Source organism: Camelus bactrianus, chromosome 2 (assembly GCF_048773025.1).
Source record: "Camelus bactrianus isolate YW-2024 breed Bactrian camel chromosome 2, ASM4877302v1, whole genome shotgun sequence".
NCBI lineage: Eukaryota > Metazoa > Chordata > Mammalia > Artiodactyla > Camelidae > Camelus > Camelus bactrianus.
In genome coordinates this window covers 133801570-133816204 of record NC_133540.1, presented here as the reverse complement: position 1 = coordinate 133816204, position 14635 = coordinate 133801570, and the positions used below count along the sequence as shown (strand labels likewise).

Here is a 14635-nt window from a genome sequence, read left to right as displayed (position 1 = left end):
TCTGCATTCTCGAGCCTCTCCCGTCCACGCCTCCACTGGCCCAGGCACTGTACAAAAGAGCCAGTCTGCTCAGAAAATCCCAGAATGATCCTTTGGGCAAGAGAGCTGGGTTGCTCTTTAGTGGGAAGCCAGATGCCCCTACACCAAGTGGAGTCACACATGGGGTCTGTGGCCGACATCCCCCATCCAGACCTGCTCAAGGGGACTCTGGGGGGGCCAGAGCAGACCGGTGAGCAGACTCTTGGGTGAGGCTCCCTGGGCAGTGGGCCTGGCTGGCCCCAAGTGAAGAGGAGCGTGTCCTCAGGCCAGGCTGGAGCACACAGAGCCCTGGACTCTTCCCCAGTGGCCCGGGCTCACTGCGGCCTGTGTTCCTTGGAGCTTCCCAGCACCGGCTGCGTGACTGCCCTGTGCTCTCGCCCAGGCCCTGGGCACCTCTGTTCAGGAGTGAAAACATGCACGCTCGCCCCACCGTCCCATCCTGGGAAGGGGGACGGTAGCTCTTGGGTGGTAATTCCCTCCGACTGTCCCTTCGCAGTCAGAGCCTATCGGTTTCTTGGTCTCTTCTTTGCACCACGCTGCGCTTCTGCCGTGGCCCCAGAGGGTGTGACTGGGCGGCACACACAGACTCAGAGCGTGTCTCTGCAGGTGGACGTGGAGCGATGGCGCCCCCCGAGGAAGGGAGCGATGTCCTGGTGCTGCCAGACCCGCCCCGGGGACCCCTGCACGCGGCCCGTGCCCGCGCCTCCTTCTGCTGGAAGGAGCTGGCGCTGTTCTTGGAGGGCGAGGATGTGCTGCGCTTTAAGGTGAGGCCGGGACTGGGCAGTGCTGCCCATGGGGACCTCTGCGGGTGGGGTCTGGGGGGGCGTCTTGTGGATCTACAAAAAGGTGGGGTGAGTCCTAGGCCTGCCCAGGCCTTTCTCCTTTTCAGCCTCTGGACGGTGCCGGGGAATTGTTGGGAGCTCTGGATGGATGAACACGGATGGATTAGACCTCCCACGCCTCAGGGCCCTCTGCTCTCTACTGTGTTAGCGGATAGAGAGAAGCCCAGATTAGAAACCCCACAGAGAGTGTGGGCCCTTCCCTGCTGGTTGAGAAAGAATTCTCAGCAGAGGCCAAGGAGCAAAGTGGAAGGCTGCTTTATTGCTCAGAAGAGGAAAAGACACTTAAGTCGGGGAGCTGTCAGCCCAGGCAGCTGGGTATAAGCACTCCCGCTCTCAGGGTCCCGCTGGGTCCATTTATCCGTCTTCTCTGGCTGTTTGTCTCCCTCCATCGGCTCCTCTTTTCCTACTTGCTTTCCAGTTTGTTCTGCTCTGTGGAACAAACACTCCGCAAAAACAAGATCAGGTAATGAGGACCCAGGTTAGGTGAGCCGGCAAGACCCTGGAACAATGTGGTCACAGAGACTAGGTCCGGTCAGGGCTTCCTGCTCCCCCAGTGGGGCTGCTCCCATTACTCACTTGCTCTCTGAGGTCAGTTAGAAGTTACTTTTAAACTTTACAGGCGTCTCTGAATAGTAGGTCCAGGTTTCAATTCCCTGGTTCCCTGCCTCCCTCTCTGGGATGGACTTTCATCTCTGTCCCTGTATCTCTGCATTAGACTGTGTGTCCAAGGTAGCCGGTGGCCTTGAGAAAACTGTGTAAGCAAGAGCGTAGTGAGAGCCCATCCTTTGCCTCCAAATTAGCCCTTCCCCGCCTCCTGCATTCCCAGAACGCTGTCTTCTCGGCTCTGGAGAGCGACCCCCTCTTCGCGCATCCCCGTGGAAGTGATCTCTCAGTGGAGAAGTACCAGGAGCTGAACTTCCTGCGCTGCAAGCGGATCTTCGAATATGACTTCCTCCCCATGGAGGACGTGCTGGGAAGCCCCTGGAGGATCCGGGTGCTGGTTGAGTGCCTCGGCATGTACGACTGGTCCCTGGCCACCAAATTCTTCCTGCACCTCCTGGTGAGTCAGCGCCTGGGAGAGAAGTGTGGGCCCTCACTGTCCCCGAGCCACGAGGCCGAGACAGTGTCTGTCCAGGGACCAGAACAACCAGGATACCAAACACACTCAGCCTGTGAGATGCAGACGGTTTCCTCTGTGGTTGGGATGTTGTCAGCATTTCCATGCTTCTAAAGTTTTGGGAGATTTACACATTTGGGTGATGTTTGTTTAAAGAGATTTCTAAAAAACTATAGGAAACAAAAGCAGAGGTAAGGCCGAGTGGGCAGACCTTGTGACTCTTAGTGGAAGTCCAGGTCTTCCCAGCTCTGGATGCACATTCGCACACGTAAGTCCTTATGCCCCAGAAAAGAAAGCGAGGTGGGGGCTGGGTATAGCTTAAGTGGCAGAGCACTTGCTGAGCATGCACAAGGTCCTGGGTTCAATCCCCAGGACCTCCTCTAAAAATAAATCAATGAATAAACTTAATTACCTCCCCCCTACAAAATTTTAAAAAATAAAAGTAAAAAAATAAAGACAAAAAAAAAAAAAGAAAAGGAAATTAGGGCCAAGGTGAGGCCTGTGTTCCCGCCCTCTGACACACAGGGGGACAGCCTTGTCCTGGTGCCGTCTGAGGGAGAGGTGGGCTCTCTGCCCTTCCTGCACCTCACCCCCAACCCCACCCCCATCTCCTTGCTGTTCACGGATCCACTCGGTTCTGTTTAACTCACATAAACTGCTTGGGACGAGGACCCAGGTCTTGCCACTCCGTAAGCTCCAGGCCAGGCGGCCGTGTCTCAGGAGACGCCGGGCCTTGGGCACCAGCGCTCTTAGGTAGCCCCTCGGAATCCGAGTTCCTCGCCCGTGTGGGGCAACGACGCTGAGGAGCCACCGCGGGGCGGGCGTGGAGCGCACAGCTGCGGGGAGTCACAGGACAGCACTTACTGACTTCCGCCTGTTTTCGTGGTGGCATTTTATTTCCAGACTTTTGGATCCACGATTTACAGCTCTGGTTCTGAAAGGCATTTCAAATATATCCCAAAGATCTTCAGTTTGGAGGTAAGCTGGTGAGTCATGGCTTCCTGTTCGGTCACCTCCTTAGAGATGCGTGGAAAGGGCAGTTTGCAGAAGAGGGGCCCCAAGAGAGATGCTCTGGGTATTTTGTGTTCTGAGGGTTCTCGCCAGATAGCCAGAGCTGTCCTTTACTCAACCAGGGTATGCCAAATTCCCAGTGGGGTAGAAATTTATCTTTTTCTTAATTTTTTTTTCAAATGGGCATTTATTTTTTTTTCTGTTTTTCTTTTTTTTAATGGAGGTGCTGGGGACTGAACCCAAGACCTTGTGCATACTGAGCACGCGCTCTACCACTGAGTTGTGCCCTCCCCCATCCCGCTGCGCCCCTCACTTTTTCCTTTTTTTTTTTTGTCTTTTTTTTAAAATACATATTTTTATTGAAGTATGATCAGTTTACAACATTGCGTCAGTTTCTGGCGTACAGCACGATACTTCAGTCGTACGTGAACATTCACGTGTTCGTTTTCATATTCTTTTTCACCATGTTACTACAAGATATTGAATATGGCTCCCTTGCTGCCCTTCGCTTTTTCTTATCAAAACTTAGATCTGCGGTTTCCTTCTGCTGCCTGGGAGCTGTCCTTGCCGCGGTGCTGACTCGGCGGGGCCGCTGTCCGCGTGTCCAGCCTGCCGCTCTCACAGCTGGGAGGCGCGGCGCCCAGTGCGGCAGAGTGGCTCAGTGAGATCGGGGCCTTTGAGCTGCGGTGTCGGCGGCAGAGGAAGGATGGTGGCAGATCCCCCCAGGAAGGTGCAGAAGGAGCCTTTCTCGCCTCATGGCATTTTGTGCTTCCACGTTAGATTTTCGGCTGTTTTGCTCTGACCGAATTGAGTCACGGGAGTAACACCAAGGCCATCCGGACGACTGCTCACTACGACCCTACTACTGAGGTAGGTGGTCCCCTCCCATCCATCCGGTCTTGGGGCCTCAAGGCCTCAAGCGTATGAAACACAGCATTGTCAGGAGTGAAGAGCTCGTCTATTCGCGTGTATCCCTGTGAGGTGCACACAGGGATGTGTCACCCGGAGCTCAGCAGAGAAAGGGCAGAAGCCACTCCCACCTGGAAATCTCTCCTGGTTTGGATTTGTGTGAAGACACTATGTATCATTTTGTAACATTTGTTTCTTGGTTTACCAGGCAGCCTGTTGGCCTTGGGTTTGTAAACAGTTCCAGTTGCTCATGCTTTATAAAATGAACAGACTAGAGAAGGTTCCCTTTCTAGCTGCCTGTCTGCGTCCCCTGCCTGCGGCCAGGCTCTCTGGGCCAGCTGCCCGCCTTCTTTTCCCTGCCCGCCACGGCCTGGGCCACCCAGGACACAATATTCAGTCCGTCCTTACTCTTGCCTCAGAGGTTTTGAGCAGAGAAAATCGAGTGTATCAAAGAGGTAGAGACGTTCCGTGTGTGCTCCAGTCTCTAACTGTAACTGTAACTTCTTTCCCTTGTGCAGGAGTTCATCCTACACTCCCCTGATTTCGAAGCTGCCAAGTTCTGGGTCGGCAACATGGGCAAGACCGCTACGCACACTGTGCTCTTCGCTCAGCTGTACACACCGGGGGGCCAGTGCCACGGGCTGCACCCCTTTGTCGTGCAGGTAGGGGCTGGGTGTACCCCAAGTCTGGAGACATTTTCATCGCAGCTCGGGGCAGTGCTGCTTCTGGCTTCTAGGGATACAGACCAGGGATACGGTTAAACGCCCCATAGTGCCCAGGACGGCCCCCCACACACCCTGGAAAAATTATCAGCCCCAAATGTCAGGGCTGCCACCGTTGAGAACCTCTGAAGCGCTGGCCGAGGATCATCTGGGAGAGACTCTCCGTCCTCCTAGAGGTCACGCTGGCATCGCACGGACACCCGGCACAGACCCCAGCTCCCAGCCCACCACCCACCCCTGCTCACCCCGGGCTCTGGCAGCAGGCCCGAGGGGCTCCAGGAGTTCTGATGTGAAGTTGACTTGGGGCTCTTCCTAGGTCACAAGTGGAGTTTTGGCCAGCAGAGGGGCCTGGGGCGGGCGGCCAGCCCATCTCCTGCCTGCCTGAGGCTGTTGCGGCCTCTCCGGGCCCGGAGCTGCAGAAGCTCATCCAGGACCCTTTCTCTGGGCGGGCTGGGTGCTGAAGGGAACCACTTCCCCCACCCCCAGACTCATTCCAACATCCTTAGTCTCCAGGACTTTTTGGATGGGAGAGGGAGCTCTCAGGAGAGAAGAAAATCCATCATTTTTTTTAAATTGAGGTGAAATTCATGTAACGTACAGTTAACCATTTTAAAGGAACAATGGAGTGGCTTTCAGTGCATTCATGGTGTTGTGCAGCCAGCCCCTTCAAAGTGTTTCATCTCTAGAAGACGCTCGCCCCCCCGACTCAGCACCAACTCCCCTCCCCCGCCCCCCACCCCAGCCCTGGCAGCCCCTGGTCTCCTCTGTGGATCTGCCTCTCTGGGACGCTTTGTCTAAAAAGGATCACGTGTTCTGTGAGCTTTGGTGTCCGGCTTCTTTCCTTCCACCTGCTTTTTTTGTTTTGTTTTGTTTTTATTGAAGTATAGTTGGTTTGCAGTGCTGTGTTTACTTCTGATGTACAGCACAGTGATTCAGTTGTACTTGTATGTACGTTCCTTTTTATGTTCTTTTTCATTATAGGTTATTACAAGCTTTTGAATAGAGTCCCCCGTGCTGTACAGTAGGACCTTGCTGTGTATCTGTGTTGTACATAGAGTTAGTATCTGCAAATCCTGAACTCCCAGTTTATCCCTCTCCCCTCCTTCCTGCTCTGGTAACCACAAGTTTGTTTTCTGTGTCTGTGAGTCTGTTTCTGTTTTGTAAATAAGTTCGTTTGTGTCCTTTTTTAAGATTCCACGTATGTGACATCGTATGGTATTTTTCTTTCTCTTTCTGACTGACTTCACTTAGTGTGATGATCTCCTGGTCCATCCGTGTTGTTGCAGGTGGCATTATTTCATTCTTTTCTGGCTGAGTAGTGTTCCATTGTGTAAATATACCATAGCTGCTTTACCCTTCACACGTCTTTGAGGTTCATCCCCGTTGCAGCCTGTGCCAGGACCCCCTTCCTTTCTAAGGCTGAACGGTCGATCTGCTGCGTGGAGGGACCGCGGTGTGTGTACCCGTTTGTCCTTTGATGGACGCTGGGTGGTTTCTCATCTTTTGGCTCCTGGGAATGTCGTCGCTGTGAACGTTCAAGAGCGGGGTCTGCTTGGACACCTGTTTTCAGTTCTCTGGGGCACGAACCCAGGACCGAGGTTGCAGGGTCATGATGGCGACTCTGTGTTGGGCTTGTTTAGAGCCCTATATAGTTCCCACCGTGTTACCTCCCCACCAGCGATGCTGAGGGCTCCAGTTCCGTCACATCCCCACCGACCCGTGTTATTTTTCTTTTTTCCTTTTTTCCATAACCGCCCTAGTGTGTGTGAAGAAGTTATCTGGTTGTGGTTTTGATTTGCATTTTCTTTTTTCTTTTTCAAATGGAGGCACTGGGGACTGAACCCAGGACCTCGCGCATGCTAAGCACGCGCTCTACCGCTGAGCTGTGCCCTTCCCCTCTCTGTGTCTTTTAGGTGTGTATATTTGTTGGAAACTCATTTTGGGGAGCAGAGATTTACAAAAATAATCTTACACTGTTTCCCCCACAGCACGTATGTGCACAGCCATCTTGTCTTTTCATTAAAATCCAGCAGAGAGTCCCGTATCTAGAACATAAATATGAAACGCCTAGCGTCCTCCAGGCAGCATGTACTGCTCAGCCTCTACATCAGTGTCCTGGGGCCACCATGACCAAATAGCACTGCGAACTAGGGGCCCAGAACAACAGAGACTGAGCGTCTCACAGACTGGAGCCGAGAGGCTAGATCAAGACGTGAGAAAGGCCACGCTCTCCCTGGAGGCTCCAGGGGACGGTCCTCCCAGCCTCCTCCGGCTTCAGGGGGGGCACCAGCTGTTCCTGGGCTGTGGCTGCCTCTCTCCCATCTCTGTCCCCGTCTTCAGGTGGCCTCCCTCTCTTCATGTCATCGCCTCCTTTTAGAGGACACTGGTCCATGGGTCTGGGGCCCACCTGGGTGGTCCAGGGCGAGCTCGTCTCCAGATCCTTCATTCCCTCTGCGGTGGAGCCTCCTCCTAATAAGGTCGCGTTTCCGGAGGACACTTGAACCCACTGCAGCTACGCAGAGGGAGCCTGTGTCTCAGTCACTGGGGTTTTTGAGCGTGTTCATTCTGATTTTTGTGTGGTCGTGACAGTCGCTGTTTCTGTGGTTTGTACAGATTCGAGACCCAAAGACCCTTCTTCCCATGCCAGGGGTGATGGTTGGCAACATTGGGAAGAAGCTCGGGCAGAACGGTCTGGACAACGGGTGAGTGTGCACCTTGGACTTGGTGGTCCGTCCTCGGGGGGCGTTCCTTGAGGATGTGTGTTCGGTGTATTTCTACCTGTCACCTCACCGGTCCCTCCATGCTGCCTCTTGCCTTCCTGGACCCCCGCGGAGGCAAGCAGAACACGGTGGGGACATGCCTCACCTCCGTGCCATGGAGGGCCATGGCCACTTGAACCGCAACTGCAGGAGGTGTGAATGGCCCCGAGCGCGAGACAAGCAGTTTTCTCCCCGGCAGGCGGCCTCTCCAGCCCTCAACCCAGGCCCAGGCCAGACACTAGTGGCCCTGGGGCTTCAGCCCATGGCCTGGGGCTTTGCCTCCCTCCCCCGGAGCTTGGGCATCCAGCGCAGTTCCATGGTGATTTTGAGGGCAGAGCAGTGTTCTGGGCAGAGGTGGCAGTGTGGTCTGAGATGAGACTCTGGGGTGGGGGCGCTGTGAGGCCCTGCAGCGTGCTGGGAGGAGGGCAGGGACCGCGTCATGGAGAACCTGTGGTCTCACTGCAGATTCCTGGGATTATTAATGGCATGAGTTTTGGAATCAGCCAGATTTGGATTCAAATCCTTGGTCCACCTCTGACTCTTTGTGTTCACCCGGCCTGTCCCCTTGTCTGTGAGGAGAACCGTAGGCCCTGTGCCGGGCCCTTGTGTGGTTCCCGGCTGGGGACCAAGGACGTGGTCTTCCCGGCCGTTTGCTGCCTGTCGGTGCTTCCTCACCCGTGCAGTGGGACTCACACTCCGTCTCCTGGGAAGCCTGGCCAAGAGGGCTCCCTGCTCCCCCGAGATGCTTACTAACAGGGGGAAAGCAAAGCCGGGGGTTCCTTAGTCATGTAGCTCACACTGTCCCAGGATTTTTTACGTACCTACTTCTTCATGCACAGCAGCGACCAGAGGGTCCTGCCTCACGTAGTGAGCCTCTGCTCATCTGGTCTTCAGAGGGTGAATCGGGGGCAGGTGATCTCTGAAGCTGAAGCTGGGCCGGGGGTCCTCCGCCACCCTGAGCGCGGAGAAACCTCTCAGCTGCTACCCCCACCCCTGCAAGGAGTCCGGGCGCTGGGGGCCCAGAGAGTGTCTCAAATCTCTGCTTGGACCCTTAGAACAGGCGCGCCCTAGCCTGTGCCAGAGAGGGCTGGGAACCATCAGTTTTCACTCTGTGTAGCTGGAGGAGAGAGCGGAAGGGTGTTGTTAAAAAGCAAAACCAAACACACACACGCAGAGCCTGCCCACAGGTGCCCGTCTTAGGATTCTGAGCGCCTCTCTCGCTGACTTGTGAGAAGAGCCTGTGAGTGAAGGCTGGAGCCCGCCGTCAATTCCCTTCCATCACTGTGGGGGCGGGCCAGGTGGCCTTTGGTCCTCAGGGCAGGAGACGCTCCGGAGCCCTCCGAGCAAGGCAGCCGCCCAACTCGGTGTTTTGAGGAGGCGTCCCGGCCGTGTGCAGGTTGGGGGACGCCCTGCCTCACACTGGACTCTGACAACTGGTGTCTGTTAGAGCTGCGTCCCAGGGTCAGAAATACGTGTACGGTGATTCCATCGGTGGACAGGTCACTGCTGTCCAGTGGACGGCGTCGGGTGCAGTCACAGATCTCCAGTCCCTGCGTATTTGGTTTGACAAGTTAGATTCTTGAACACGGTCCTGGGACATCAGTGAAAAGCTCCCCACTTAGTTCCCTCAGCTCAGCTTCTGTCCCTCGAGACTGAATGCTTGTGTCTTACCCAATGGTCCCGAGGAGCGCTGAGCAGAGCCACCCACAGTCACACCAGCGTAGCCAAGACTCCCCTAAACACATGCATTGCACGTCGTGGTGAACAGGGCTCGGAAACTCTGAAGTGCCAGCTTGGTGCCACCAGGGGGCGGCATGGGGACCACCTCCCCCTGCCCAGGCCATCTAAGAAAGGCTCCCCAAACCCAAGGTCACCCAACCTACGGGGCAGACAGGGTGTCGAAGCAGCCATGCTCCATCCCTGAGCCTCTGAAGGTCCCATGTTGCCCGAGTTGCCCGCCTGGCCCCTCGTCCCCGCCGGCCTTGGTGTGCATGTCCAGCAGGGGGCTTCAGGGACACAGGAGACCCTGGGGCTCACTCTGCCTGCTGCTCGAGGGGCAGTGTTGTGATTTAGTGACTGTTGTCCGAGATCGTTTATTTTGAAAAAAGTGGTAACGATCTGTTGGTTAGCTTTAGTCACTTGACGAAAATTCCCAAGGAGGTGGGAAATCAGAGGCAGACAAATTGCTTGGGTGACTTTTACCAAATAACTCTAGCTTCAGAACGGTGGGGACCCCTCAGGAGAGCCAGTGAGCCACAGCTTCCAGGAGGCGGGAGCATGTCCAGTGCCCCCTGGGCCCCAGGTGGGGTGCGACCACAGCGGAGTCTCGAGGAGCAAGGAGGACGTGGGGTGGGGGCCCAGGCATGAGGTCTGGGAGCCCCACCAGCCCCACCGTGTCGCTCACTCTCCACGTCACATGCACACACCCCCATGTTTTCTGGGGACACTGGGAGTCTGGCTTGCAGGCTGGCCCACAGTCTGGCCACCATTTGACTGTCTCTGGAGCAGCTCCTGCCACATAGAAGTGCTCAAAACAGAACATGTGAAGTCTTGATTTCAGTTAAACTGAAGCAAATCCTCTCTGAAGTATAAACACACTGACTTGTGTCACCTCTGGGGGGCAGAGGAGGGCGAAGAGAGCACTCTGAGTTCTCAGGCTCACACTTGGAAGAGCGTCCCTTGGCTTGCAAGTAGCAAGCTGGACCCCGCCAGGGGCATCGGCGCCGGGGCCAGGCGTCCTTGGAAAGTGGGCCTCAGAACACGGGCCTTCCGGGCCGGTCAGAGTGGCCCCAGAAAGGCTGTGATGCAGCGGCTCACCCCAGGCAGTGCCTTCAGGGTCTCGACGGGGCCTGCTGGGAGCTGGAGTGTGGCTGGCCTGCATTTCACACGTAGGAGGGAAACCCACAGACGTTGGCTCCTCACCTGGACACCGGCTGGGGCCTAGTGGCCTCGTGCAGAAATCCTAGTCGCTTGTGAAGGAACGTGGGAGGGGCCCCCCGACCGGCTGCGTCCAGCCCAGGGCTCTGCCCTTCCACTCTTGCGCTGGAAGGTGCTGCTCTGTCACCCTCCAAGGCTGTCCCAGGACTCGGGGTTTGGTGGAGGTGACCCCAGTGCCCCAAGGATGATGTCTCACCCGCAGTTGCTTCATTCCATGACCCTTCTGAAGTGTCCAGTAGGTTCCAGGCATGTGGCCCCATTATGACAGGGTGAGAAGACCCCTGGGAACTGTCACCAACAAGCAGGTGGCTCAGCGAGCAGCGTGGACGACGGGCAGTCGCTGCAGAGTGAGACCACCTGGTACTCACTGCAGGGCGCGGAGGAGAATCACGGCGGGCTTCCTGGAGGCGGTAGCCGCACTCTGAGGGCTGCCTGCCTGGAGGTCAGGAGAGGGCCTGGCCGGCTTGAAGGTCACGAGCAGATTGACCCAGCCGCGGGCTGCGAGGAGTGAGGTGTTGATGGGGCAGCAGGCAGGGGTCCCGTCAGAGGGCTCTCCGCATCACTCTGGGTTTAGATCCTACAGGTCCTAGGGGTCCAACGATCTCATGCTGGACGTGACATTCCAAGCTGAAGTTTAGAGACGCCTCTGCTCCCCCGTGCAGGACAGGCGGTGACTCTGGATGGTGACTCGGGTGCCGGGCACAGGCTTGGAGCAGAGTGGGAGCAGCGTGGGAGGGAGGGGGCTGGAGAGCTGCCCCCCTTCTCTGCAGGGCGCTGCCATTTTCCCAAAGCTATTCCTGTGGGTCGTGAAAGAATGTTCTGTGTGACACTGACAATGCTTAGTGGTCAGATAAGGTGCTGCGGGGGCTGTTGATGTTTTGAGGTGGTTTGGGTTTTTGGCACAAGCTATGCCCCTCCGGTTACCTGGCATAACCTTGTCCCCTAGGCTTTTGTGAGGGAGATATTTAAAACCTCAGTTTGACCTGATTTTGCCACACCGTGTTATACACACACACACACTCACACTCACACACACATACACACACACTCACACACACTCTCTTGTTAAACGCGCGCTCTTGGGTAGAATGGTGTCTTGCAATGTCCTGATTTCCGGTGTCTTCTGTCCCAGTTGGGTTTGGTTTTGGCTTCTGTGGGTTCTGCTACCTTCTGAGCCGTCCTGGGCTTTTATCTGACTGGCTTTCAGGAGCGAGAGATCGACCCAGGGGCCAGTTTAACCGGAAGCGCTGTCTCTCCTCACAGGTTTGCCCTGTTCCACAAGGTGAGAATTCCTCGCCAGGACCTGCTGAACCGCACGGGCGACGTCACCCCTGAGGGTGCCTACGTCTCCTCCTTTAAGGTAGCGGTGCTTCCAGGCAGGGCAGTTTGTGGGTGACGAAGCCGTCCCCACCACGCCCACCAGACCCCGGCCCCCTGTGCTCAGAGAAGGGGACGGGCCACGGGAGCCGCTGGCGGCCCTTGCGAGCCTGTCCAGATGCAGGTGCAGATCGGGGTCGGCCGCCCCCAGGGCCCCAGGCACAGTGACAATCCCTCACACGCCTCCGCCAGCCCCCCAGGGTCACGGTTAGGGAGGCTGCCCCCACCAGTGCTGTTTCCCACCGGGGGCTTTGAGGTGAAGGGTCGCCTGCTGGGCCGTGCACAGCCACAGTGACAAACAGCAGTCTCTGGTGTCTGGGGCTGACCGCACCCCGGCGTGCAGTAAGCATGTTGAGATTTATAACACATTAAAAATAGGTGCACCTGGGCAATTACCCATTTTAAAAGACCACAGAGAACAGCAGATGGTTATCACACCCCTTAGAGTGGTTGTTTGAGGGGAGAGAGGAGTTCCAGGGGGGTGGGGAACGGAGCCCATTTCATAAACAAACGTGGGTGCAGCTGGGCACTCTGTCCCTGGTCCCCGCCTTGCCTGCAGCCTGAGCTGTGTCTGGTTCTCGGTGGGGTCAAAGAGCAGGGCTTCAGGACCCCCAGGTGGCAGCCTGCAGGTCCCCATGCCACTGTGTGTCCCCCGTGCCACCCACACCATCCCAGAACAGTTCACAGGACACCAGCCCTCCTTGCGGCTCGGCCCGCCTGGGCCCGGGGGTCTGTGTCTGGGTGCCCAGTGCGGGGCCGGCAGTATTGAACCAGTAAAGGAGTGCTCCCCCCGTCCCCGTGCCTGTCCCCCAGGTGACCGTTGATGATCCAACATTAATCTGCATTCCCCCGCAGGACGTCAGGCAGCGCTTCGGAGCATCTCTGGGCAGCCTGTCCGCAGGCCGGGTCTCCATTGTGGGTATGGCCGTCACCAACTTAAAGCTGGCCATGTCCATAGCACTGCGGTTCTCAGCCACCAGGCGCCAGTTTGGACCGACAGGCGAGGAGGAGGTACCGGTGCTGGAGTATCAGATGCAGGTGTGGGTTTCACAAGTGTGGCTTCCCTTTCCTTCTGTCCTGCAAGCAGAGACCTGCTCCTGTGGGAGCTGCAGCTCGGTTACCGGGAGCTGAGCTGACTCAGGCCGTTAGCAGGGTGAGCGCAGGCAGCTGCGGGGAAGGAGTGGAGCATCTGGGGTGCCAGTGGTCTTCATTCACGGTCTTCAGTTAACAAGGGGTGTGTGCAGGCAGCCTCGGTCAGGGACCTGGGTTGGCGCCCGGCAAGACTGCGGGAGATGGGCGTGCACGCTCTCCCCGCTTACAGGGAAGACCCTGCACATCCAGGCCACGCTCCCACGCCCTCACCCCATCCCTGAGACGCAGCCCCAGGTCACAGCCGCCAAGGGTCCCGCCCAGTTCATGGTGACATCCTTAGCAGAGGGGACACTAGTCCTTTGATGGCAGAGCTGCAGCCCCGGCTGAGCATCACCCAGGTGCCTGGATGGGGTTGGGGATGCATTTTATCACAGTGATGCCTCTGCGTCCCCAGCCCTTCCACACACACCGCCCGCACACCTGGTCCTCACAGCAGGCTGTTTGGAGTGACCACCCTGATGACCCCTGTCAAGAATTAGCAGCTAAATCAGGCCCAGGTCTTGGGCCAAGGTGTATTCAAGTGAAACTTCAGGAACTTTAACTGAATCGCATTTGGTCCTTTTCACACTTCTTTTAATACAAGTAAGTAAGGAAAAGCCCTGGTTCATACCTGGGCGACACCCAGGACCCACCATCCCACTGACCCGTGGCCTTTGTGAGGTCACAGCGCACCTGACTGCTGGGCACCAGGCATAGGCCCGGGGTTACGAGAGCCCCTGAGAGCCACGTGCTTGGGCTCCCAGCCCCAGGTCCACCCTCTCCCTGCTGTGTGCCCTCAGGCAAGGCACTGAACCTCTCTGTGCTGCACTTTCCTCATTTGTGAATTGGGACTGGCTGTAGTACCTCTTCATGGGTGGTTGTGAGGGTTGGATACGTTAGTGCGTGAGGAGCAGCTGACGCCATGTCCGCGTCCAGCAGACGGTAGAGGATGGTGGTGCCGGCAGCGGTGGTGGTTGCCCGGGTCCTTCCCGGCTCCCTAGCCTCCATCCGCACAGCAGTGGGTGTGCGCTGGTGAAAGAGACGTGCTCCCTCCGGCTCTCCATGAGCCTCAGCTCCCCCGTCGGGCCTGGGGCGATTGCTTCAGTCCTCGGGCGCTCAGGAAGCACAGGGATTGCCTGGTGGGCCTCACACTTGGTGCAGCAGCCTGGCTTCCTTGGTCCCGTGTAGGCTGCATTTAGTCCGGCCCAGTGGCCACATTGGTGACATAGCGGTGGGGGGGTGAGCAGGGCGTTGAACGTGGCACAGGTGTGCCTTGAGTGGGGTCGTTGGGGTGAGGGGGGAGCACTGGCTGGGTTGGAAGAGCCTTGGGGTCCAGGCTTCATGGCGGTGGGTGCCAGAGATGTGCAGGACCTTCTGCATTTGCCTGGGACAGTGGACGGGGGCTCCTGGCGCGCCCGTCCTGCACGGCCACCCCGGGAGGCACGGGTTCTCAGGAGGCTTTGCCGGTGTGCCGACAGCGGTTTTGTTCATTTCAGCAATGGCGCTTACTCCCGTACCTGGCGGCCACCTACGCCTTGGACCACTTTTCCAAGTCGCTCTTCCTGGACATGGAGAAGCTTCAGCACGGCCTCCTGGGGAACGACCAGAGTGCCACGCAGGTGAGAGCCGCGCCCGCTCTTCTCCACAGTGCTGATCGTCGTTTAAATGTCGCCGGGGTCCACAGTGTGGCTTCGCAGGGACGCATTCCTTCCGTTGTGTGCACCCACGCAGACCCTCAGAGTCCTGGCCGTCATCTGGACGCGCTGGGCACGTGTCCGCATCCCCGTTCCT

General features: G+C 57.2%; 1 protein-coding gene across 5 annotated transcripts in view; it reads left to right on the top strand.

The window, feature by feature from the left end:
• Nucleotides 1-14635, top strand: part of ACOX3 (acyl-CoA oxidase 3, pristanoyl) — a 42800-nt gene that overhangs the window by 8962 nt on the left and 19203 nt on the right. For 4 of the 5 annotated variants that reach the window (XM_074351174.1, XM_074351166.1, XM_074351173.1 and 1 more), the window contains 9 exons: nt 646-803; nt 1708-1941; nt 2902-2976; nt 3790-3879; nt 4437-4580; nt 7254-7342; nt 11600-11696; nt 12569-12751; nt 14341-14463. In XM_074351174.1, coding sequence (XP_074207275.1) covers nt 660-803; nt 1708-1941; nt 2902-2976; nt 3790-3879; nt 4437-4580; nt 7254-7342; nt 11600-11696; nt 12569-12751; nt 14341-14463 — 1179 coding nt within the window. In that variant the 5' untranslated portion in view covers nt 646-659. The remainder of the gene's footprint in view (nt 1-645; nt 804-1707; nt 1942-2901; nt 2977-3789; nt 3880-4436; nt 4581-7253; nt 7343-11599; nt 11697-12568; nt 12752-14340; nt 14464-14635) is intronic. The other variant, XM_074351180.1, reaches the window with a different exon arrangement.